This window comes from Pinus tabuliformis, chromosome 9, assembly GCF_031772625.1.
Source record: "Pinus tabuliformis cultivar Carrire ecotype Pingquan chromosome 9, CPIR1, whole genome shotgun sequence".
NCBI classification, from domain to species: domain Eukaryota; kingdom Viridiplantae; phylum Streptophyta; class Pinopsida; order Pinales; family Pinaceae; genus Pinus; species Pinus tabuliformis.
The window spans coordinates 1,283,086,854-1,283,112,771 of NC_142307.1; the positions used below are offsets into that span (position 1 = coordinate 1,283,086,854).

The 25,918-nt window shown below is 40.6% G+C and overlaps 1 protein-coding gene across 1 annotated transcript in view; it reads right to left on the reverse strand.

The window, feature by feature from the left end:
- Window positions 1–25,241, reverse strand: part of LOC149153251 (26S proteasome regulatory subunit 7A) — a 96,763-nt gene extending 71,522 nt beyond the window's left edge. Inside the window, exons 1-6 of the mRNA XM_089439513.1 lie at window positions 24,770–25,241; window positions 24,595–24,676; window positions 24,309–24,400; window positions 21,911–21,988; window positions 21,622–21,683; window positions 21,185–21,329 (exon numbers count right to left, since the gene is read on the reverse strand). Coding sequence (XP_089295639.1) covers window positions 21,185–21,329; window positions 21,622–21,683; window positions 21,911–21,988; window positions 24,309–24,400; window positions 24,595–24,676; window positions 24,770–24,853 — 543 coding nt within the window. The 5' untranslated portion in view covers window positions 24,854–25,241. The remainder of the gene's footprint in view (window positions 1–21,184; window positions 21,330–21,621; window positions 21,684–21,910; window positions 21,989–24,308; window positions 24,401–24,594; window positions 24,677–24,769) is intronic.
- Window positions 25,242–25,918: the final 677 nt, after the last annotated feature.

Consider the following 25,918-nt stretch of genomic DNA (forward strand, 5'->3'; position numbering starts at 1 on the left):
GCAACTCCAAATATCCCGTGAAAGGCGTAAGGAATGTCTCTCTACAATTGAATTAGGGTAATACAATTCATTTGCGAGAAGTCCTATATGTACCTGATCTCAAAAAGAACCTGGTGTCCCTTTCGGCAATGGAAGACAAAGGCTACAAGGTGGCCTTCATTGATGGCAAGGTACGTGTATGGAAAAAGAATTTCAAAGATGCTTTCACTCTTGGGTTTAGGGTTGACTCTTTATATCATGTCGGAGGAAGTCCGTTGGGTGTCATGACTTGTGACACATCTCTTCAATCCGAACTATGGCACTAGAGGTTTGCCCACCTTCATTATAAAGCTCTACCCGATGTGAGACAAATGGTGACCGGGATGCCCAAGTTCAAATTAGAGCAAGAAGGTGTATGTCCTGGATGTGCCGAAGGAAAGCTCAAAAGGGGACCATTCCCCTCAAGCCATAGCAAGACCTCTGATATATTGTAGTTGGTTCACTCCGACATATCTGGTATGATGCCTGTGAATTCTTTGGGAGGATATTTATATTACCTCACTTTTACAGATGATTATTCTCGCAAGACTTGGATATACTTCTTGAAAAAGAAGGATGAAGTGTTCTCTTGGTTTCATCACTTCAGAGCCTTGATCGAGAATCAAACCGAAAAGAAGATCAAAATCTTAAGGACTGACAATGGGACTAAGTATGAATCCAATGAGTTCCATGACTTTTGCAAAGAGGGTGGTATTAAGAGGGAGACTACAACACCATATACACCTGACCAAAATGGTGTGGTGAAAAGGAAGAATTGTACGATTGTGGAAGTTGTCTGTGCTATGGGCCGAAGATGCAAATATTGTCGTATATGTGCAAAACTGATGCCCTCATCAAGCATTGGGTTCAAAGACTCCCGAAGAAATGTTCACTGGTAAGAAACTTGACGTATCTCATTTTAGAATATTTGGAAGTCCTATATATTTTCATGTGCCGACAGAGAAAAGGAATAAATTGGGTGCATCTGGAAAGAAAGGAATCTTCGTGGGCTATAGCGAAAATACTAAGGGCTATAGAATCTATGTGGCTAGTCAAAGGGATGTCGAGATTAGCCATGATGTCACCTTTGACAAAGATATGGCTCTTAGCAAAGTTGAAAATCTTCCTATACTGAGGAAATCTAGAGAAGTTGTCACCAGGAAACCAGAGGAAAAGGAAGATGAGACGATGTCCAATGTAGAACCTATGGATCCTATTGATCCCTCTCCGCAAGAACCTTCCTCTTCTAGGAAGAGGCCTTCATGGCTCAGGGGGACACTTGATGATGCCGAAGGACACATTGCACCCAGAGGGACTTTCCGTGAAAGTAAGAAGCCGACCAGGTATCAGGGATACTTGACCATCATGAGCACGATCATTCAAAATGAGCCTTCATCGTTCGTAGAAGTTGTCAAGCATCAAGTATGGAAGGACGCTATGACTGAGGAATATGAGTCCATCATGAAGAACGATGTCTGGGATGTGGTCCCCAAACCCCAGGACAAAGTCGTTGTCACTTCGAAATGGCTTTACAAGATAAAGCATGGCACTGATGGAAGTGCTGAAAAGTATAAGGCTCGTTATGTCGCTCATGGCTTCTCTCAGAAGGAAGGCATAGACTATGACGAGATATTTTCACCTGTTGCCCGATACACCACCATTCGCTCAATCATAGCCCTTGCTGCTTCGCAAGGATGGAACCTACATCAATGGATGTCAAGACCGCATTCTTGCGTGGTTCAATCAAAGAGGAAGTCTATGTGGAACAACCTGAAGGATTTGAGATTCATGATCAGGAATCTCACATGTGCAGGTTGAAGAAATCCCTCTATGGGCTGAAGCAAGCACCCCAAGCGTGGTATGAGAGGATCCATACCTACTTGATGAAGTTGGGATTCACTAGGAGTGAAGCCAACCCTAACCTTTACTTTAAGGTTGAAGATGACAAACCTCTCATACTGGTGTTGTACGTTGACAACCTCTTTCTGACAGGTGCAGACCCTCTCATTCACAAATGTAAGAGGGAGTTGGCTTCTGAGTTTGAAATGAAGGACCTGGGACTGATGCACTATTTCCTAGGATTGGAAGTCTGGCAAAATCCAGGGGAGATTTTCCTATCTCAAGGAAAATATGTGGTGAAGATATTGGAGAGATTCGGTATGGCGGACTGCAAGCCCGTGACTACCCCGATGGAGCTTGACTTCAAAAGGTTAAGCGGTAGTGTTGTCGACCCTGTTTTACAAAATGCTACTGAGTATCGTCAACTCATCGGAACATTGATGTTCTTGGTGAACTCCCATCTGGATATATGTTTTGCAGTCAACACGTTGAGTCAACATATGGTTGATCCTCACCACACACATTGGATTGGTGCCAAGAATCTGTTAAGATACCTTTGTGGCACAATCACTCATGGATTGAGATACACCGCTGGAGATGTGAGACTACATGGATATACCGATGTTGATTGGGCAAGCAGTGTGGTGGATCGAAAGAGCACTTCCGGGTGCTGTTTCTCTTTGGGATCTGCCTCGATATCCTGGATGAGCAGGAAGCAGAAGTCGATGGCTTTGAGCACCGTTGAGGCAGAGTACATTGTTGCGAGTATGGCCACTTATGAGGCGGTCTGGTTGCGGAAGCTCTTCAGTGAGCTGTTTGGATTTACACTGGATACTACTGTGATCCTGTGTGACAACCATAGCGGGATTCGTTTATCAGAGAATCCTGTATTTCATGATCGCTCCAAGCATATCGATATCAAGTACCACTATATCTGTGATATGGTGTAAAGGGGAGCAATAAGGCTCCAACATATTGGTACAGATGAGCAGGTCGCCGACATTTTGACGAAGCCCCTAGGAAAGGTCAAATTCTCGACTTTCCGAGAACGACTTGGTGTCGTTGAGAAACCCTCTTATGAGGGTGGTGTATGATGCATACACTGAGCTCTGGGAGCTCTGGGGGGGTTGGGGTACTTCTTGGAGCAACATGCGACCACAAGGCTACTCACCCTCCCCTAGTGGTGCGGTATGTACAGGGTGAAAGGTTCAACCTTCCACTGTGATACCCCATAGCGACTTAGGGACAGGATGATTAGTTATCCTGTCGAGGCATCCTACCCATGCAGTCTAGGATTCATGGGAAGTACCTCTCATGTGAGTAATGAGCAAAGAAATGGGGTTAGGGACCATAGTAGTACTATCGATGGATGCATCGTTGTATCTACTGTACTCCCTATGCTAGGATGACCTCCATTGATCTGGGATCAATGAAACAGGGCTAGGACCAGTGAGAGCGGTATGACACACTCTCTAGGACTGACTTCAGGTCAGTAGAGGATGGTAAGAAACATCCTCGACCATTTCTTCTTCTTCATAGTTCAACAGAGCAGAACAGAGCAGTGCAGGGCAGTGCATTTGATGGCAGAAATAGTACCGACGGTCAAGCGGATTAGCAGATGGAGTTCTCCCTAGTTGAGAGGGAGTGTGAAAATTGGCAACTAGGGCCAAACTCTGTGTGGGTCATCTTATTTATGGCAACTGATATTTTTCCTTGATTCCTCTCGTCGAGAGGTGTAGGATTGATCTAACGATCATCCGATTCCGACATGTATTTATGGAGATATGAATTTATTTGTATATACTTGACAATTTGTCAAGGTCAGCCAGCAAGATAAAGTGTGTGGCACACCCCCAGCGTTACCTCAACGTTGCATATAAAGCAAGGAGACATTGTGCCTCATTTCATCATCATCTCAAAACTCATCTTCTCTCTCCTCATCTCATTAGGCCAGCGAAGGAGCAGCTTCTCTCACACGTGCAAGAGGAAGGACGCATTTTCCATTTAGGGCAGCGTTGACTTTCTGGGCGGCATTGACTTTTCTAGGGCTGTGTTGACCAAGTGTTGGGCTGCTAAATGAAGCGTTGACCAAGAGCTGACCTATGCATGCTTTTTGGGTGATGTGTTGACTAGCATTGACCAAAGTGTTGACCAGCGTTGACTGGTTAGGGCCGACCGTAGACTGTTGATCTTTGACTACAGTTTGACTGGTTTTTCGCACTGTTTATGGGCTGCCTCTTCTTGTTGTTGGAGGCCTAGATGACCGGGAAATTGACCAAGCATATTGAAGGTCAATTTCATCGTGTTTGACCAGATTTGACTTTCGAATTCAATCTTTTGTGATCCATAACTTGTTAATTTAAGAAGATTTTTGGAAAAAATCGCATTGAAAATATTTGGTCGACCCGTTTCGAACCAGCCAGTGTGGTTCATCTTCAGGACAAGATGAAGAGACAGATCTCAAAAGAAGGCTAAATAAGAAGATAGGCCATCCTAACAGCTAGATGAAAACGGCTGTATTTGACTAGCCGTTTTCATCTAGCCATTAGGATGGCCTATCTTCTTATTTAGCCTTCTTCTGAGATCTGTCTCTTCATCTTGTCCTGAAGATGAACCACACTCGCTGGTTCGAAACGCGTCGACCAAATATTTTCAATGTGATTTTTTCCAAAAATCTTCTTAAATTAACCAGATTTGACTTTGTTGGTTAGGGTTTGCTATTGTTGTCATAAAATTACAGATTTATGTATTTTTACTATTTCTCTTTGCTAAACTATTGAAGATTAAAGAAGAATTGATCAAAGGGTTTCCCCACATTGGGGTTTGTCCCCCGCTAGCCGCCACATGTGGTGTCTCTTGTCTTGGCTTGTTTTTTGTCGATCTATTAATGTTCTATCTGCATTTCACTGTATGTTTATGTGATTGCTAAATAGTGGCTAGTAAGAAGAAATCGAAGTAAATTGCACTAAGCATAGAACATACCATAAATTAACACTAGCTATGTAATGTCCTCTCCCAATTGATTGGCTAAGGGAGGACGAAATAGATTATCCAACCACGTAGGCTAAGGGAGGACGAAATAGATTATCCAACCACGTAGGCTATAGTCTTGATAAAGGGGTAAAACCAATTTTTCCAATGTTGGGGCAACATTGTGTAAAAGTTGGGTCAATTGGGGCAAAAAACCCAAAATTAGGGTTGCACTCACAACCCTCACATTTGGGAGCCCATGAAGGAATCTATAAATAGAGAAGGGTTGGAATCAAATTGGCATCGTTGATTTGGATCAAATACATTTGTTTTCTTGAGATGTGGCTCTAAGGGTTTTGAGACCCCTTTTCCTCTACTAGTTACAGTGGTGAAAGATTCCACCCTACTTAGTAAAATTCTCTTTCATTTTCTATTTTGGTCTCCAAATCATGGGATTCACCTATCTGGAAAAACAAGAGAATTTGTGGCTTTTCTGAGGCAAAATTCGTGACTTTCCTAAGGCAAAATTCGTGGCTTTTCTGAGACGAAATTCGTGGTATTTTCTAAGGCAAAGTTCAGGCAAGAACTCAAGGCATCTTTGAGGCAGAGTTCGGCAGCATTTCTGAGGCAATTCAGTGGTGGCTCTGAGGCCTTTGAGGGCATTCTAAGGCAGGTTCAGTGGTCGTTTAAGCCATTTTTCGTGGGTTCTAAGGTCTGCTCTATTCAGGAGTTTCAGCCTTCTACAGGGAGACACATTTCTGAGATAGCAAAGATAACAGGAAGGAGTTCGACTTGTTTAGAGTTGGCATTCGCCCTGCTAGGGTTACAACTATTCCAAGAAGTCCTGAGTTGCAGGAAATCGAGCTTATGGTCCTCTCAGTTAGCAAACTTGTCAGCGTCTGCAAAACAGTAGGGTACACATTTCTATCAAATTATTGAAGTTTTGGCTACACTTGTTAAGTTGGTACAATATTGTATTGGTTGTATATAGCTTTGATTAATTGGACAATTAATCCTCTTTGTTGTGGAATTGAATATATCATATTGCTATCATTCCTACATATCTAGTGTAGTAGTTCAATAATTTGTTTATAATGAGAAGAAATATTTGTTATATTATGAGTGCATGAATATCTATTGCTTTTCTAAAACCATATGGGCCAAAAGTTACCCTAGTTCATTACAGTGGTATCAAAGTTATGCATCCTACCAGCTTGTGAGTGCATGCACTTTGTATGCTTCCAAAAGATACTAGCAACATTAAAGTAAGAAAAAAAGGCACACCCATCATTCAACTATGGGAGACAGAGTAGGGCAAGGAGGACAAGAGCCTGGTGATCTCTTGCGGGCAATGATTATGGAGCAGCAACGAATGACTAATATGCTCGTACAAGGGCAACAACAGATTGCCCAAGGATAGGAACAAATGGCGTAGTTCATTGTCTCGGCAATATATGGTTTAGGTGGCAATGGTTTGAATGTTGGTAATAGGATTGATGCTGAAGGGAGCACCAGCCACAATCCTAACTCTTCCAATGATGTTGCTCAAGCAAATAATGGGGTGACTAGTAGAAGAAATCATAGACCCTTACTTCCCCAATTTGTATATAATTAGACAGCGGCAACCCAAGGAGCAACAGAACAGAATGGAATCATTGATGAATACTTTCGAGAATATGCAACATTAGAAGAGAATACATGGGCAGCCCTATCTTTTCAAGAATTCAACAACATCAAATACAGAAATAACCCAAGTGACAACAGAATTTTGATATAATGCGCAAGTAAATTATCCCTCCCTTCTTTTGATGGGTCATCTAAATGTTCAGCGAGAGTTGGGGTGCAAAAATTGGACACCTATTTAGACTCGATCAATCCAATTTGCCACACTACATTTGGAAGGAGAAGCACATGAATGGTGGTATCATGGACTAGTTACATTAGGGCATGTGAACATCACTTCTTATGTAGACTTTACATGAAGGTAGATAGATCGATTTGATCAAAAAAACCCAGATATACACTTTAGAAAGCTAGCACAACTCAAACAGATGGGATCACACGAAGAGTATATCACAGAATTCGAAGAAATCGTAGTCATGGTGACAAAAATATCGAAAGAAAGACTAATCATGCTCTTCACAGAGGAACTATTTGAACCCCTACAACGTTGGGTTAAGGCATTCAATCCTGCAACACGCCATCAAAAAGACTAGAGATATGGGAAATGCAACAACCAAATCTCAAGCCCTGTCCAAGCCTTTCATCCCTCAAAAAGACAAGGATAAGAAGCTTTTCAACATGATTGACCCAAGAAGGATAAGTTGGACAACAAAACCCAAAGCAAGCTAAGAACAAAGAAACTATGTTTCACTTGCAAGGAAATATGGCAGCTAGGACACCGATGCTTAGACAATGGAAAAATCCATTACGTTGAAGTAGTCTCCAACAGCAAGGATGAAGAAGAGCCCACCCCAAATGATGAGCCTAGCAACCTAAGTGAAGAACAGCCACAACAGGAGGCTAAAGAGGAATCCCTAGGTATTACACCGCGATCGAAGGTTAAGATTACTTCTCTATCAGGAATCCCCGAGTATTACACCTTCAAGATCACGGGACTTATCAAGGGACAACACATCACAACCTTGGTTGATGGAGGAGCTTCGCACAACATTATTGATGTGGCATTAGTAGCAAAAAGAGGTCTTCCCATAAAAGAATTCAAAGGCCTTGATATGATAGTAGCAGATGGGTACAGCTTGGATTACGCACGAGTAATTCCAGGTTTGAGCGTATCACTCAGTAATTACACTTTCACTAGTGATTTCTATGTAATAGATCTTGCTGATAATCTAGAGTTGGGGGTTCAATGGTTATATTCATTGGGAAAAATCACCATGGACTACCAAGCAATGGAGATATAATTCAAAGCATCAAATGCCAATAAAGTAGTATTGAGATGCATGACCAATGGCAGCCCTCAAGTTGTTTACACCAAAAGAATGGAAGCCATATTAGACATAGAGACATAGCATATGCTGTGAAATGTTTGGTTACAAGCCAAAAGGCACCTAGTAATAGCAACCCACAATACAAGGCAGATATTCAACAAGTGTTGAATAAGCATGGCCAGGTATTTGATGAGATTCCCCCATGACTACCTCCCAAAAGAGGGTTTGAACATACCATAGAGTTGGAAGAAGGGACCAAGCCTGTAATCACCACACCATATTGGCACCCAAAGAAATTCAAGGACGAGATAGAGAAGGCAATCCAAGAATTGCTAGGTATGGGCCACATCAGACCTAGCTCAAGTCCATTCGCTTCATCGGTAGTTTTGGTGAAAAAAAGGATGGCACATGGAGGATGTGTATTAACTATCGGGCACTCAACAAAAAAACCACCAACAATGGGCACCCCATTCCTAGGATCGATGAATTATTAGATGAATTGCATGTTGTATACTTTTCAAAGATTGACCTACAATCATTATATCATCAAATTCAGGTTCGAGAGCAAGATGTGCCAAAAACATCTTTTCGATGCCACTATGGACACTTCGAGTTTTTGCTTATGCCATTTGGACTAACCAACACTCCTACCACATTCCAATCTTGTATGAACAACATCTTCAACAAACAATTGAGGAAATTCTTACTAGTATTCTTTGACAACCTCCTCATATACAGCAAAACATGGGAAGGCCACTTAGAACATCCTAACAAAACTTTGAGCATAATAAAAGAACAATCACTCTATGCCAAGGCATCAAAGTGCAAATTCGAGGTGACAGAAATTCTTTATTTGGGACATATAGTCTATGCACAAGGACTGCAAGTACACCAAGAGAAGATTTAGGCAATATTGGATTGGCTTACACCAACGAACCTGACAAAGTTATGGGGATTCCTCTAAATTTGTAGCTATTACCGACGATTCGTCAAAGTATTCTCGCAATTAAGCGCACCTCTGACAGATTTGACAAAGAAAGGAGCATTTGGATGGACAGAGGAATCAAACAAGGCATTCAATAAGCTCAAGGAAATAATGAGCTCATGTGTGTTATTGGCACTTTCCAATTTCAGCCAACCCTTTGTATGAGAGTGTGATGCATTTGGAGAACGAAGAGTTGTACTAATGCAGAAGGGACATCCAATCGCATTCAAAAGCCGGAAGCTCCAAGATTTAGAGAGGCTTTACTCCATATATGACAAAGAGATGTTAGTTATTATGCATGTTTCGGCAAAGTTCAGGCGGTACTTGGTAGGAAGCAAGTTCGTAGTCAAGACAGACCACAATAGCTTACGTCATTTCCTAGAACAAAAAGCCCTGAACGAAAGACAGCAAAAGTGGGTAAGGTCCAAGCTTATCATTTTGATATTGAATACATCAAGGGTAAAAAGAATGTTGTGGCTGATGCACTTTCCACAAAACCAACAACATGTTCCCTCTTGAAGATCACTGAAGATTAGAAGGCTCACCTATTGGTAAAATACTCCAAAAACAAATTTGCCTTACACTAACGAACAGACTCATCCAAGATGACAGGTACAATTAATGACATTATTTTCTATAAAGACATAATATATTTGGTCCGTGAATCCACCACTCAAGGAGGAAATCTTCAAGGCTACACATGACATACCGTAAGCAAGACATCAGGGGTTCTTCAAAACTTACCGACAAATTAGGGAGCAATTTTCATGGAAAGGTCTCAAAGATGACGTATTAAAACCAGTGTGGAAAAAGTCCTGATTAAATCGACAAATTCCGATTTTTTGGACTAGCCGATTTAATCGGCCGACCTTTTGGCGATTTTTCCTAGTTGAAAAAGTCGAGATTAAATCGAAAATTTCAGGATTAAATCGAGAGTTTTTCCAAAAAAAATCGTGAGCGAGGTAGTTTCTTTAACGACTTATTCTTTTTAAATTGAAAAAATCAAGATTTTATCGAAAACGTAGAGATAAAATTTGGAGTTCTTCCAAAAAATCGTGAGTGAGGTAGTTTTTTAACAAGTTCTTTTAATTTTTTAAAATGAATATTTTTGTATTTTTTTTAATTTTGCCGACTTCTTCAAAAACCTCCCAACTTCCACAACTTTTTCAATTTCTAGACCCTTGCCGATTTAATCCAGACTTCGACTTTTTCCGCATTGATTAAAACACATCAAGGAATGCGTAATATAACAACAAAATAAGGTTGAGCACACACATCCTACAGGCTTACTCCAACCCTTACCAATTATGGAACAAAAATGGGAAAGCATCTCAATGGACTTCATTACAAGACTGCCCAAAGTACAATGCAAAGATTGCATCTACAAAATGGTTGATAGGTTAACAAAATTTGCACATTTTTTTGCAATTCCAACTGATTATTTGGCCAAGCAAGTAGCGAGGTTGTTCTTCAAGGAAGTCTTCAAACTCCATTAACTACCTAAAAACATAGTCAATTATCGGGATAACAGATTTATGGGTGCATTTTGGCAGGAACTCTTCAGGCTAGTGGGAACAAAATTGACCCGCAATACTAGTTACCACCCGCAAACAGATGGCCAAACAAAGATCGTGAATAAGTGGATTGAAGGATACTTACATAACTATGTAACTGGTCAACAAAAGGCATGGATCAAGTGGTTGTACCTCGGGAAGCATTGTTACAACAACGCTTATCATTTATCTATTGGGATGACACCTTCCAAATCACTATATGGCTAAGACGCTTCGTCTTTTATCGATTTGACTTTTGGAGATAACAGAGCCCCATTGGCCAATGACTAGATACAAGAAAGTCAAGACATTCTCAATATACTCGAAGAAAACGTGCAAGTTGCCCAAAACCAGCGAACATTGTGTGCAAGCCAGCACCGAACAAAATGCAGCTTTGAGGAAGGAGACCTCGTTTTCTTGAGATTACAGTCATATAGACAATATGCACTCAAGAAAAGTGGTGCAGAAAAGCTGAAACCAAGATTTTATGGACCTTACAAACTTCTCCAAAGGGTTGGCAAAGTGGCTTATGAGTTAGAACTACCTACAGAAAGCAGAATTCATAATGCCTTCCATGGATCATGTCTCAAGAAGGTTGTTGAGCAGCAAGTAACTACTTCTATCGAACTACCTCCTTTGGATGAAGGACAATTGGACCTAATTCCAGAATCAATCATGGCAGTATGAGAAAAGAGACAGAGCAGTAGAGTAATTTCAGAATATCTTATTAGATGGAAAAATATACTGGAAGAAGACATCACATGGGAAGGGGAACGAATTTTATAGCATCCGAATTTGCAATTGCTTGAGGGCAAGCAATTTTGGGAAAGGGGGATTGTAATGTCCTCTCCCAATTGATTGGCTAAGGGAGGACGAAATAGCCTATCCAACCCTGTAGGCTATAGTCTTGATAAAGGGGTAAAACCCAATTTTTCAAATGTTGGGGCAACATTGTGTAAAAGTTGGGTTGGCTAGAGCAAAAAAGCCCAAAATTAGGGGTTGCATTCACAACCCTCACATTTGGGAGCCCATGAAGGAATCTATAAATAGAGGAGAGTTGGAATCAAATTGGCATCATCAATTTGGATCAAATACATCTGTTTTCTTGAGTTGTGGCTCTTAGGGTTTTAAGACCCCTTTTCCTCTACTAATTTTGGTGGTGAAAGATTCCACCCTAGTTAGTAAACTTCTCTTTTATTTTCTATTATGATATGGAAATCGTGGGATTCGCCTATCTGGAAAAATAGGAGAATTTGTGACTTTTCTGAGGAAAAATTCATGCCAGAATTCATGACTTTCCTAGGGCGAAATTCATGGCCTTTTTGAGATAAATTCATGGCATTTTTTGTGGCATAGTTCAAGCAAGAACTCCTAGCATCTCTGAGGCAAAGTTCAGCAACATTCCTGAGGCAATTCAGTGGTGTCTTTGAGGCTATTTGGGAGCATTATGAGGCAGGCTCAGTGGTCGTTTAAGCGAGTTTCATGGGTTCTGAGATCCGCTATATTCAGTAGTTTTGGCCCTCTATAGGGATACACATTTTTGAGATAGCAAAGATAACAAGAAGGAGCCCAAGTTGTTTAGAGTTGGCATTCGCCCCTGCTAGGGTTACAATTGTTCCAATAAGTCCTGAGTTGCAAGTAGCCAAGCTTCAGGTCCTCTCAATCAGCAAACTTGTAAGCTTCTCTACGATAGTAGGGTAAACAAGTTGTTAGTTGAATTCTGTCAAATTATTGATTAGTTTTAGCTACACTTGTTTAAGTTGCTACAATATTGTATTAGTTATATACAGCCCTAGTTAATTGGACAATCAGTCTCATTTGTGGTGGAATTGAAATATCATATTGCTATCATTCCTACATGTCTAGTGTAGTTGTTCAAAAAATTGTTTATAATGAGAAGAAATATTTGTTATCATATGAGTGCATTAATATCTATTGTTTTTCTGAAACCCTAAGGGCAAAAAATTACCCTAGGTCATTACAAGCTAGCACCCTCAAACAGATGGCCAGACATAGATCATGAATAAGTGGATTGGGGGATACTTACATAACTACGTGACTAGTCAACAAAAGGCATGGATTAAGTGGTTATACCTCGAGGAGCATTGTTACAACACCACTTATCATTTGTCTATTGGGATGACGCCATTCAGGGCATTATACGTCTATGATGCCCCATCTTTTATTGACTTGGCCTTTCGAGATAGCAAGGCGCAATTAGCTACATTCTCAAGATACTCAAAGAGAACATTTGGGCCGCTGAAAACTAGAAAAAGATGTATGCAGACCAGTGTTGAACAGAACACAGCTTTGAGGTAGGAGATCTCATTTTCTTGAGGTTGCAGCCATATAGAGAATCTACACTCAAGAAAAGCGGTGCAAAAAAGTTGAAGCCAAGATTTTATGGACCTTACAAAGTTCTCCGACGTGTTGGCGAAGTGGCTTATGAGCTAGAACTTCCAAGAGAAAGCAAAATTCACCACGTCATCCATGTATCATGTCTCAAGAAGGTCGTCAAGCAGCAAGTCACTACTTCCTTTGGATGAAGACACACAACTGGAGCTAATTCCGGAAGCAATCATGGCAGTACAATAAAAGAGACTGAGGGGTAGGGTGATTTCATAATATCTTATTAGATGGAAAAACCTAAAAAAAGAAGATGCAACATTAGAAGGAAAACAAATTTTACAACATACGAATTTGCAATTGCTTGAGAGCAAGCAATTTCAAGAAGGGGGTATTGTAATGTCCTCTCCCAATTGATTGACTAAGAGAGGAAAAAATAGCCTATCTAACCTTGTAGGCTATAGTCTTGATAAAACGGGGAAAACCCAATTTTTCCAATGTTCGGGGCAACATTGGGTAAATGTTGGGCCGATTGGGGCAAAAAAGCCCAAATTGGCAATTGCATTCATAACCCCTCACATTTGAGAACCCATGAAGGAATCTATAGTCCTATCTACCCAAAAAGACCAAGAACAAAACTTGACTTACTTGTTGAGGATGCCCTTACACAACAATCCTTTTAGTCCACTTTGTCTTTACCAATGTTGCACAAAGCGAGGACGACGCAGGGACATTTTTTGGAAGCGGATCCACAGAATCGTCATTTCCCAAAAATCTAGGAAGCAAAGCATCCTGAAAGCGTCTACACTATATATATATATATATTTGCCTTTATAATAATAAAAAATCCAAAATACCAAATTAGTTGTAGAAGATATGGAAACATGCATATTTGTACATAAATCAAGATAGTTATGGCAACCATTGTACATTAATGATTAATTATTCGAGAATCAACCATCTAGAATCTAGATTCTTCTTCGCTTGTCTAGCCTTTACCTCTACCTCGATTGTCTAGGGATATTAGTAAACATTGCCAATTTTGATCAAACTACCTAATCCAAGCCTTAAAATATGGTAGAAAAAGCTTAACATGATTGATCGATGATTTTGTCTTGATTGAAAGGATATTTTTTGCTAAGGGCATGACAAAGGAGTTTAACAATTAACACCACCAACACTAGGGTACATATAGGGCTTGGTGCTCTTGATTAAATGCCAATCACATACCCTAATACATGATATAATCTAATGAAATGCCACAATCCCATTGATCTTGAATCCCTAAAAACTGTTAAGTCTGGTGAATTTTGAATAGGATATGAAATTCTATTTTCTCCATATGAAGTCTGATGAGGCTAGAACCACTCTCAAACATATTGAGTCATTTCATGGTAATTTTAGAAATTTAAGTAAAAGGATGAAAATAAAAGATAAAAGAGAATGTCACGTTTACTTCCGCAGTTCCATATTTCCGAAACGCAAATCCGACGACGGATCCCCCACTGATTCGTACGGGACGCGGTTCCAGTTTGGATCCTTGGGGGGGGGGGGGACATTTCGTGTAACATTGGTATTGACACCTGATAGGTCCTTTGCCTCCTTTATCCGTAGAGAGATTACTCCTTTAATATATTTGCATACCAACTGCTAACAATGTACTTGCTCCTTCAAATACCTTGCATATATCAACTCCAAGATCAATGGCTTCTCACAGTAGATTTGCCCTTTCAAAATCCCTATATATCAACCCTCAATGAACACACAGCGGATCATCCCCTTCAATTCATTGTGTAACAGCTCCTTTTTACACATCAGCTACTCACAGACATTAGCTCATCAAGATGACTGTATATTAGCCCTCAAACTAGCATTGCCCACTCCTCCTTGATGGACAGACTTCAAGATAAAATGCTTAGCAGCTTCCTTCAACACATAGCAACCCTATTGAACTTCAACCCTTCCACAAATTCCTAGTTTCTGCCTGCAGTCTTCTAAGGCCTTTCTCGGCCTCTCCTTCCTGGTCCAGCGTAGGGTATCGAGCCTCTTTTTATGTTGGATCTAGGGCTACAGCCCTCACACAGCAGATAACCTCAACCTTCTACCATAGAAATTCCAGCCAACAACAAACAGAAAACCCTTTCATCCCTCTCCTCCTTATTCAGAAGTAACTCGGTCTTGTTCTTTGAGGTTCTCTTGGATGCTTGTTCTCTCAAGGACGAGATGCTATGATTAAACTCTGTTCATGGAAACCCTCAAGCCTACCCTCGACTCCTTCAACACTTCTGTTCACACAACCTCCTTCAAACGTTGCAGGAACATGGAATAAATCTTCTACATTGGCCTTAGACCAGGCCCTAAACCCTCAACCATAGTTTTAAAATTCGACCGATTCGAAACGGAAACGGCCGAGTTGATCCGTTTCATTGCCCAAAAATGTGACTCGGTGGAGGAAACGGTTCAGTAGGCCGAGTCAACGCAGTCATGGTTGACTCGGCCAACTCGGCCGTTTCTGTATTGACTCGTCCGAGTCATAACTAGTGGCCTGTAACCCCATCAAAACAGCGATTTGACATTTTTTTAATGACATTTTGAAGTGTTCGCTGATTGGTTTGAACTCTAATGTGTTTTATGAATTAGTTAAATGTTATTTGGGGTCCATTTCCCCCTCCCAAACCCTATTTAACACACTCAAATGCTCTCTACTATTGATATGCTATCCAAATTTCATGGTAATGTTAAATTCTTAAAGTAAAAGTGGCATTCTCCTTAATCTTAATTTTCATCCTTTTACTTAAATTTTTAACATTACCATGAAATGACTCAGGATGTTTGAGAGTGGTTTCGGCCTCATTGGATTTCATATGGAGAAAGTAGAATTTTAGATTTCATTCAAAATCCAGCAGACTTATCAGTTTTTCAGGATTTCAGGATTGGAGGATTGCAATGTTTCCATTGAATTTTGTCATGTATTAGGGTATGGAAATCGTATTTAATCAAGAGCACCAATCCCTCTATGTACCTTGATGTTAGTGACATTGGTTGTCGAACTCCTCTGGGATTCGCTCCCAAACCAGGAGCTTCTGAAAATGTCGCTCCCGCTCCCGTTTTTGCTCCTGCTCCCAAGTAACACAAAGAAGAGAAACCGTTTGGATAAAAAACGGTTAAATGATCTAGTTTATGTCCAATACAACCTTCGGCTCAGACGAAACCATTTGCTGAACAAAAGACCTAATTCAGATCCCATTGTGTTGGAAGACATTGATCCAACATCAGATTGGGTAGTGGAGAGTCGTCCAGCAGAGTTTGATCCTGATGAGGATCTTGATTTAGATTTAGATATTGAGACATCAGTTGAACTTGAACATGCTGTTCAGTTGAATGCAGATCCCAATTCACCAGCCTCAGTCTCACAGCCAGCAAGGAGTCCAGTTGTAGGTGCTTCCTTTGCTCAGCCACGACAGAAGCGCAGCCGCATATCTACTCTATCTCAGCTTGCATCTGGTGCAGTTGCACAACCTGCTAGTGGTACCACTTCTACAGCTGCAGTTGGAGATGATGATGATGAGGAGGAGCCATGGGGCCCCCTATCTGATTCTGATGATGATCCAGAGATTGATCGACATGATCTTGGCTCCTCTAGCAATAGCTACTAGCCAGTAGTTGTAGTACTAGTACTGGAGTCTGGTCACAGTTTACTTTTGTTGTAGAGGCCATTTCTAGCCTCCTTGGTTATGTGTTTTATGTTTTGAGTCTTTGATCATGTATGACAGTTGACTATGTATTGCCATTGGGTACCATTTTGATATAATGGATTGGTTCATGAGCCTACTTTGATCATATGTTGTCTTCCATCTATATTATAATGATGTGTGTTTGGAAACATGAATGAAAATCTTTAAAATTATGTTTTTTTATAAAAAAAATAAATATTTAATTTATTTTTTACAACGACCGAGTCATTGAAATCGAGCCGGCCGAGTCATTACCGTTTCGGAATCGGAGTCAGAGTCTATCCTCGGCCGAGTCGGAGTCGGAGTCAGAGTTTTAAAACTATGCCCTCAACCTTGCTCTCTAGCCCCCCTAGATCCTAGCACCCATGCTTCTCCTCTAACCCTTGACTCCATCTCCTCATGAACAAATGATAACTTTGTTGTGGTCTTCTTCCAAGCGCAGATCTCAACCTCCATAAGCGAAACTCAACCCTCTCGGGGCACTCCTTGCACAATAGAGGTCACATCTCTCTTGCAAACAATGAGTCTCTCCATGGCCCTCCTTTCTTTATCCTTTTCCCTTGGGTCACTTAGGAAACCTCTAGGCTTAGGGTTTTGGCCTCTCAACCCATTAGAATAAACAATTATTTATTTTGGTCATAAACCCACTACTTTGGGTTCAAAACCCCACTTTTGGGTAAATTGCCCAACCAACCACTTTTGGTGGGTATCCTTCTCGAAATACCTTTCGAGCTACCCAAAATTCTAACACTCCCTCTTAGTGAGGAAGCTATTTCATTCACGCTTCCAGCTCCATGACTTACCTTGCATGCCCATGACCATCCTCGCATGAGTCATAACTTTCCTCATGTAGTCATACCTGTCCTCGCATGTGACGCATCTTCTTTGTACTAAGCCTAGCTTTGTCTTACATGGTGCAGGAATGTCTTCTCATGCAACATGACTTTTCCATGCACCACCCTGAATGTTCTCGCACGGTCCATGACTGTCTTTGCATGGGTCTCTTCTATCTTGTTCGAACCTAAAGATTCAAACTTCCATAGAGCAGCTGACAATCCTTCACAGTCTCCCTTTGAAGCTAGACTCCCTCTAAGTCTACAACCTTCACTGGCTTACTGCTTCCTACACACACTCTGATCCACGTGCTCCCCAAAGTAGCTCTGATACCATGTTGAATTTTCCTTGGGCCTAGATTTGGTCTGAGGTTAATCACGCACACAAACACAGTAGGAACCCTCAACTTACAAGCACTTTGCACAACAAGAAAATCTTCGGTGATGAAATCAATTAAGTACACAGTGAGTTGAGCCCAAAGCTCGATTATTTTATTTTCCCATCAATAAAAGAATCATGGGGTTCCCATACCACGGATCATGGCCCTCGATCACTAGTCAGCTAGTATAGATAGTATACAAAACTAGGGCTTGCAATCTGCTTCTTCAGATCTACAATCTGCCCAAAAAGACCAAGAACAAAACTTGACTTACTTGCTGAAGATGCCCTTACACAATAGTCCTTTCAGTCCACTTTGTCTTGACACCTGGCAGGTCCTTTGCCTCCTTTACTCGCAGAGAGATTACTACCTTAATATCTCTACATACCAGTTGCTCACAATGTACTTGCTCCTTCAAATACCTTGCCTATATCAGCCCCAGGATCAATGGCTTCTCACAGCAGAATTTCCCATTCAAAATCACTAAATATCAGCCTTCAACGAACAGCTACACACATAGTGGATCAGGCCCTTCGATTCACTATGTAACAGCTCCTTTACACATCAGCTACCCAAACACTTAGCTCATCACGAGACTGTATATCAGCCCTCAAACCAGCACTGTCCACTCCTCCTTGATGGACAGACTTCAAGAGAAAATGCTCAGCAACTTCCTTCAACGAATAGCAGCCCTATTGGGCCTCACCCCTTCCACAGATTTCTAGTTTCTGCCGGAGGTCTCCTTAGGCCTTTCTCGGCCTCCCCCTGCACCCGGCCTAAGCATTCTCGACCCCCTTTTCTTCCTGTACTCGGCTTCTGTAATAGTTGAGGCTCTTGGCCTCTCCTTCCTGGTCCAGCGTAGGGTATCGACCCTCTTTTTGTGTTGGATCCAGGGCTACAGCTCTCTCAAAACTTTGGCCCTCATGCAGCAGAGAACCTTGGCCTTCTACCACAAAAATTCAATCAGCAACAGACAGAAAACCCTTTCGACCCTCTCTTCCTTGTCCAGAAGTAACTCAGTCTTGTTCTCTGTAATTCTCTTGGATGCTTGTTCTCTCAAGGAAGAGTTGCTATGATTAAACTTTGTTCATGGAAACCCTCAAGCTTGCCCTCGGCCTCATCTTCAGGACTTTTGTTCACACGGCCTCTTTCAAACGTTGCAGGAACATGGGACAGATCTTCTATGTTGGCCTTAGACCATGCCCTAAACCCTCAGCCTTGCTCTCCAAACCTCCAAGACCTCAGCACCCATGCTCTCCAACCCTCCAGGCTCTCCTCCATTTATCCTTTTCCCTTAGGTTACTTAGTAAACCTCTAGACTTAGGGTTTTAGCCTCTCAACCTATTAGAATAAATAATTATTTGCTTTTGGTCCTAAACCCACTGCTTTTGGTCCAAAACCCCACTTTTAGGTAAATTGCCCAACCAAACACTTTTGGTGGGTATCCTTATTAGAAATACCTTCCGAGCTACGCAAAATTCTAACACTTGAGCTGTGGCTCGGAGGATTTTAAGACCTCTTTTCCTCTACTAATTTCAGTGGTGAAAGATTCCACCCTAGTTAGTCATCTTTCTCCATTTATCTTCTGTTATTTTTGTCTGGGAAGTGGGATTTATCTGTCTAGTCAAACAGCAATTTGGTAGCATCTCTGAGGTAAATTCGGTGGCATTTCCAAGGTTTTCCAAGGCAATTCGGTGCCATCTCTGAGGCAAACTCAGTGGCATTCCTGAGGCAAATTCAGGCATTCCTGAGGCAATTAGGTGGCATTCTGAGGCCATTCGGTGGCTCACTGAGGCAGATTCAGTGGCATTTATGAGACAGTTTCAGTGGTTTCTGAGACAGCGTTTTGGAGTCCGTTCAGTTCAGGAGATTCAGTTTCCTAGTGCTGCGGACTATTACAGGAGGATAAACGAGCTGCAACTGAAGCATAAAAACCTGTCACGAGCTGTTTGAAGGGTGTTTCTGAGGATAAAGACCACATTTCTGAGCTGCGGGAAGGGTAGCCAAGCCTACTGTGACTAGTCTCTTTGACCAGCAAATTAGGAAAAGATATTCCAGGCTCTGTCTAGGAGACTAGGGTAAATTAGCTGTAAATAGAACTCAGTTAAATTGACGCTAGAGTGGATATGCTTAATTTACACTTACAACAGTATTGTATTGAAGTATTGGCTGTATACAGCCCTGGTTAATTGGACAGTCAGTCCTGTTTATTGCAGAATTGAGGAATACCCTATTGCTGGCATTCCTACATGTCTATTGTTGCTGTTGCATAACTTGTGCAGTATGCGAAGGAATATCTGCTATGTATGAATGCATGAATTTCTATTGCTTTTCTATTGGGAGCCCTAACTTGAATAGGAAACCCTAGAACGAAAAATTACCCTAGGATATTATACAAATACACAATTCACACAGTGAGCAGGAATCTCCCTATCAGAAAGTTGTTAATTCACGTGTAGTGTTGGAATGAACGATAAATTTATTAAACCACCATTTAGATCAACTTCAAATTTACACGTATAGCTGACTATATGGTAAATAATTGTAAAAATGTATTCTTACTTTTATTATAATTAAAGTCCTATAAAATTCATTTCTTAGCTATCCCCCCGGGCAGGTAAAACAGAATTGATGTCCCCATGGCAAATAAATACCACATTAACCTCTAATCATTGATATTATTATAAGAATACTTAAAATGTTTTCACATTGAAATAAAATTCACAAAAACTTTATTACATACTACTCTTTGTGCATTTGTATTAGTTGTTTATTATTTTAGATTATTTTAAATGTATAATACTATTGTTTGAATACAACATTTTATGTTTTAATAACCGTGTCAGAGGAGAATTTACCTTCCAGAACCATTGCTTTTTAACTCCGACCTTGGAATGTAATGTTTTTTCTTGATACAATCTTTCAGTGAGTTTTTATCGACCACTCAATGATATTTTTCATGCTTATAAACAATGGCTTTGTGGCTGAAAAGAAAGGGGGAACCCACTCTGTTAAACAGTGCTTCTGAGCCTGTGAAAGTTGATATGTTATCCTTTACATACTGCTTACAATATTTTTTTGCTGGAAAAGAAACCAATGTGAGGATTGATATTCTTTTTGCTTTCTATTTATTGTGTACATATGAATGGATGTATGTTTAGAATTGCTGATGTCATCATTTACTTCGCTTCTTATTATAGCCTATATATTAATATATTATGTCACTTCTAATGAGCATAGAAGATAACAAGAGTGTATGTGAAGTACATATGAATGGGTGTATGTTTGAAATTGCTCATGTCACCCTTTACATTGTTTCTTATTATAGCTAACATATGCCTACATACAATTTTCAGATTTCAAAGTTTCCTAATTTAGCATGAATTCTCTTGAAGAAAAGTGAATTTATTGTTTTTTTTACTAGGATGAGATTACCCAGTGTTATCCCTGTAACTGTTATGATAAATGACTTTTTTAATTGACCATTTATTGACATAGCACTCTGTTGGTACCATTGGTGAGATGAGGAAAAATGAAATGTGAATAGACAACGACTTATAAGAGAATTAATAAACCTCTCGCATCTTTTCGATTTGTTCTTTGCAACCTCCAACATCATTGTAAGTAACATCTGGCTTTTCTTCAACAGTCATCATTGTCACACTAGGATCAATCTTAGGAGGCAAAGGGATCTGAATCTGATACTTATTGCGATCAACCCTACATAAAGAAAGAAGGCCATCAATCATTACATTCCTGACAAAACCCACAAGGTGTGACGGTCACCTGAAGCAATCTCTAAATTTCTTTATGACATTAATGCAAACAACATAAAACATTAGAGTTGAAAACGTAGTAATGCTTCACTAGGAAGCAATGTGATATCTCACGTGTCGGCGACACTTAGAATTGATGGATAATATCACACTCAACTCTAAAGGAAACAAACTCCCTAGAAGAAAAGGTGAAAATAAAAGGATGATTTTGTAAGGGGAATTTTTTAATAACTAACCCGACACGCATGCCTTCTTCAATATCAGTAGGGGAGACTTTATCACCTAGTCCAACCACAAACTGCATTCCCAAGAGACAATTTTGTTAATACTACATGCAACTTGCAAGTCAATGAGGTTTGCGGGAAACATTAGATTTTGAATTCATACGTTTTGTTGCGATAAAAAGACTAATCACCGCAGCTAAAGCAGTTTTGATTCTTTAAATTGTTGACTGTTTTGCTGCACCTATAAGAGAATGATGACTTTACTGTATGATCACAACACAACCTGGAGAAATAGGCATACCTTGGCAATTTGTTTAACATTTATAACATACTTAGAATCATCAGTGTTTGGATTAATGATCTTCGTGCACCTCGCTACCTGGATGACGACACAATGCATATTCAGATCAATTAGATGTGACAGAGACTGATATGCTTGACCATTTTTACAAAAAAAACCTCTGATTAAGCAAACATAACGAAAACTGATTTGTTTAACACTGTTTCGGGTAAATAAAAATCAATTAACACAAACATGATATGCATCAAAGATTGCCACATATATTGCTTGGGCAAATCCAATCCTTGGTCTAATGTTCAACAGTTGACCCCCAGACTAAGCTACTCTGAAGCAGGTCCGATATTCAATGTTCAACCCCTTATCTGAATCTACTGAAAAATGTAAACTATAGTAAAAATACAGGCTTCAGCCATAAAAGATCATTAAGAATCCATCTTGACCATTTTATTGTTTTAAAGGAGGGGTAGCTGTCTTCTCATTCCTGGACTGAAGGATCGTGCAGTCCATTCCACTGCTTTTCTTTTTCTTTCTCCTTTTAATTTATACCATCCATTCTAAAAGGATCCTGGAATAGGCTGCATTGAAACTGATGGGATCCCCAAGTGGTCCTATTTGATCAACCAAGCCAGCTTGTCTACAGAAAATGGTTCCCTTTAACAGATCCATCTTCTCTCCCTTCTGACACTCCCCGGGAGGGCTGTCAGGGAAGGAGATAATCAGATGAGAGGGTGGCTCCTTTCCCCAATACGGAATAGCATCCCCACTCTCATCTTGAGAAACGTCATGGCCAGGAACAGTTTCAGCTGGAACAGGGTCATTTCAACCTGTGGCCAGGACCACACACATTTGGTCCTTCCCCAAATCTTTGCAGGTCTTGCATTGTTTAGAAAAAAATTCTGTTTTTTCTTCAGGCAAAAAGCAGCCAATGCCTGTAGTCAAAACAGACCCTGCAACAGAGAGCAACATGTTCAAAATCCAACACTTGGGTCGAGCTGCTGTTCTCAGAATCCAACACAAATCTTTCAAAAAGGCCCTTGCCCAAATCAGCATTAAGATAAATTTGGGCAGCAATAGTGGCTGACATATCTTCATCCTATGGGATCAAGGTAATAAACTTTCCCAAATATAATTTCTGCTATAATATTCCAGAGATAGATTGCACAACCTTAAGTAGATCAAGACTGATGAACGCATTTCAGTGTGTGTACTTCAGCCGGGTGTCCACAGCCTCATAAAAAGACATGCTTTGTTCATGAACCAGGGGCATTTGGCAAAAACTTTCAAAAGATCCACACTCCAAGAATTTTAGAATCTAAGGAAAAAAACCTGCCATAGGCATGAATTGCGAACACATCCTCTGAGGAGCCCGAAGATTCAGAAATACAAGCTTGGAAGTCTTTCAGCTTTGGACATAAGCCGTTGAATCTATAAATCAGCCCATGAATCAAGTAGTATTTTTCTTCCTCCTTTACCCAAGAGTGATCTAGCTTCAAAACCAGCAGAGCGGCAGCCTTCTGTATGCAGAAGGATGAGCTAGATGGCTTACCAGAAAACAAACGATCTATGGAAGAAACAGCTTTACCAAGATAATAATCCTCCAGAGAAAGACAGAACGTTTGGGATAGAGAAAGACAAGAACAGAGTTGACTAGGAGGAGGCCACCACTCCTTGCAGAAATCCACCACAATGATGCAAAGATCCAGACTGTGACTTCGGCCATGCCCAGGCCTCCTTGGAAGGTGGGGGCAAAGCTGGCTGCAAAAAGCGCTTCTTTTCTGAGAACAGCCACGCTGCTGGGACTTCACCGCGCCTGGGCTTGTAGACACACGGCCCAATACTTACTGGAGCGAACCAGATGCAATGAAGGCGGAGCAGATAGGGCCCGGCGACTAGCCGCCATCTTGTTTCACAAAAGCTTGACCAAGCTCTCAAATACATTTGGCCGTTATTGATTCAGACATCAGATAGAATGTACTTGGGCAGAAGCTAAAATTGAAAATAAAATAGATGCCATGTTATTGAACGGTGCGATAGTCGAGTTATCAGGTGGAGAGGAATATAAAGCTGTCCACAAGGTCCCTGCCCAAATGGCATGTCTCAAAAGGGATCAGGGTAGGTGCAGGTCCCAGGGGATTTAACCCTCATACATGGAAACTAACCCAAATGAAGTCTGAGTTATGCCGTGCATCCACCAATTTCGGGACATGGGCATGGTTCTAGACGCAACTTCCCAAAATAAAAATAATAAAATAGAGGAAGATGATGACCATATGATAAGATTCAGATATTGGGCAACAGCAGAGCTCAGCTAGGCAGAAAAACTCTTCGATCAAAGGATTAACAGTAGCCAAAACATGTCATATAGTTCATCATTGTATGGAGTAGACAATTGAAATACCTGGAGGGGCTGTTCCTCCTGCATCATTTGCTTGTCGGAAACAAGATCCCACTGACTAGGAGCAGCTAAGCCGGTGTCCGATTCTTTAATACCTGTCAATACAACAACTTTTAAAATCACTATAATCTCTCAAATTATTAAAGCTCGGCATGCCTGTCATTCGGCCCCGCTCATCTCTTTAATCAGCAGAACCCCAAAAAAATTCTTATCTGGAACACTGTAAAACGCACACAAAAATTTCACACGTTTAACTAATCGTGTTTAGGGGTCTGCAAGGGGCATTCACCGCATAGATCGTTAACCTTCTTTGCCATTTCTTTGATTTCTTTCTCTGCTTTCTTTATAGCAGTCGAATAAGGACCCAAGCCCTGCGCAAAAATTAAACCCAAAAATAGTCATCCCTGAGGCGAAATAACGAAGCAACAGAAAGGTTCGAGTAACATAGAAGAAAGCATACATACATAGGTTTTGAGCAGAGCAATGTCGTCCTCGTCGAGAGGCCTGGGGTTCTTCTCCGTCAAGTCTTCCTCTGGATCGGGAGCCATGTCTTCAGGAAAGTCTCCAAATCAAACTATGTGCTCCTGCTATCTTAGTTTATGCAATGTTTAATATTTAAAAAGTCCGCATGTCAAGGGTTTGTGATGTTTAGTCTATGTGCCCCTGCGATGTTCTGTCAAGGATTTGTAATATTTAATCTCTACAATGTTTGCATCTGTTTCTGGGCATTCTTCATTTCATTTATTTTCTAACGGGACCGAGATTAGGTCAGTTTTCAGTTTTCACACGGACAGCCACACGCAAGAGCTTCTGTAGATGGCACAAAAATTTCGTTGAATATCCTTTCTCAGTTCATTGACACGATATTTCACATCCTTTTGTGATATCTTAAATCAGTTTATAGAGGCAAAAAATTTACGTGAGGCTTGGTTCTTATTAGGTTAGGTGAGGGTGAAAGTCACTTTCCGGGCATAAGAATTGTGCCCAAGAAGTTAGATTTGTACAATCTTCGTGACAGCGTTTCGCAGTGGGCAGATCATCCCGATAACAGCATTTTGCAGATTCCTCTTTTCAACATGGAAGTGACCCAAATCCAAATTTAACCAAATTAAAGATATTAAAATTAATATTTACAAATTTATCGACATGTTTATGTTTTTGTTATGTGTGTGCATTCTTGATTTTCAATCTTAAACCTATAACAATAGTTAAAAAAGGCATAAGCATTTTGTTGAACTTCCATGGTTAAAACAATAGTTAAAAAAGGCAAAAGCATTTTGTTACTACCTCTTTGTTGAGCTTTCTTATTTTTTTTACTGGGCCAAAACATTTTGTTATCACTTCTTATAGTTGAACTTCCATATTTTTTTATTATATCGTTGTTTTACAGTAACATAGGATTGGTTTCTTTCTATTAATTCAAGCTTGTATTTAACTTCTTCTTTTTTCATTGTTAACCTTAGTTTTGTGTACAGATTGTTTGGATTATCTCAACCTATCACCGCATACCCGGTTCTAATAGCCGAGGAATGACGACTGCTTTGTACTTGCATTTTTACCACGTTGTTTACGCACTTAATGTCACAGGTTGGCAATCAAACGTCGATGGAATG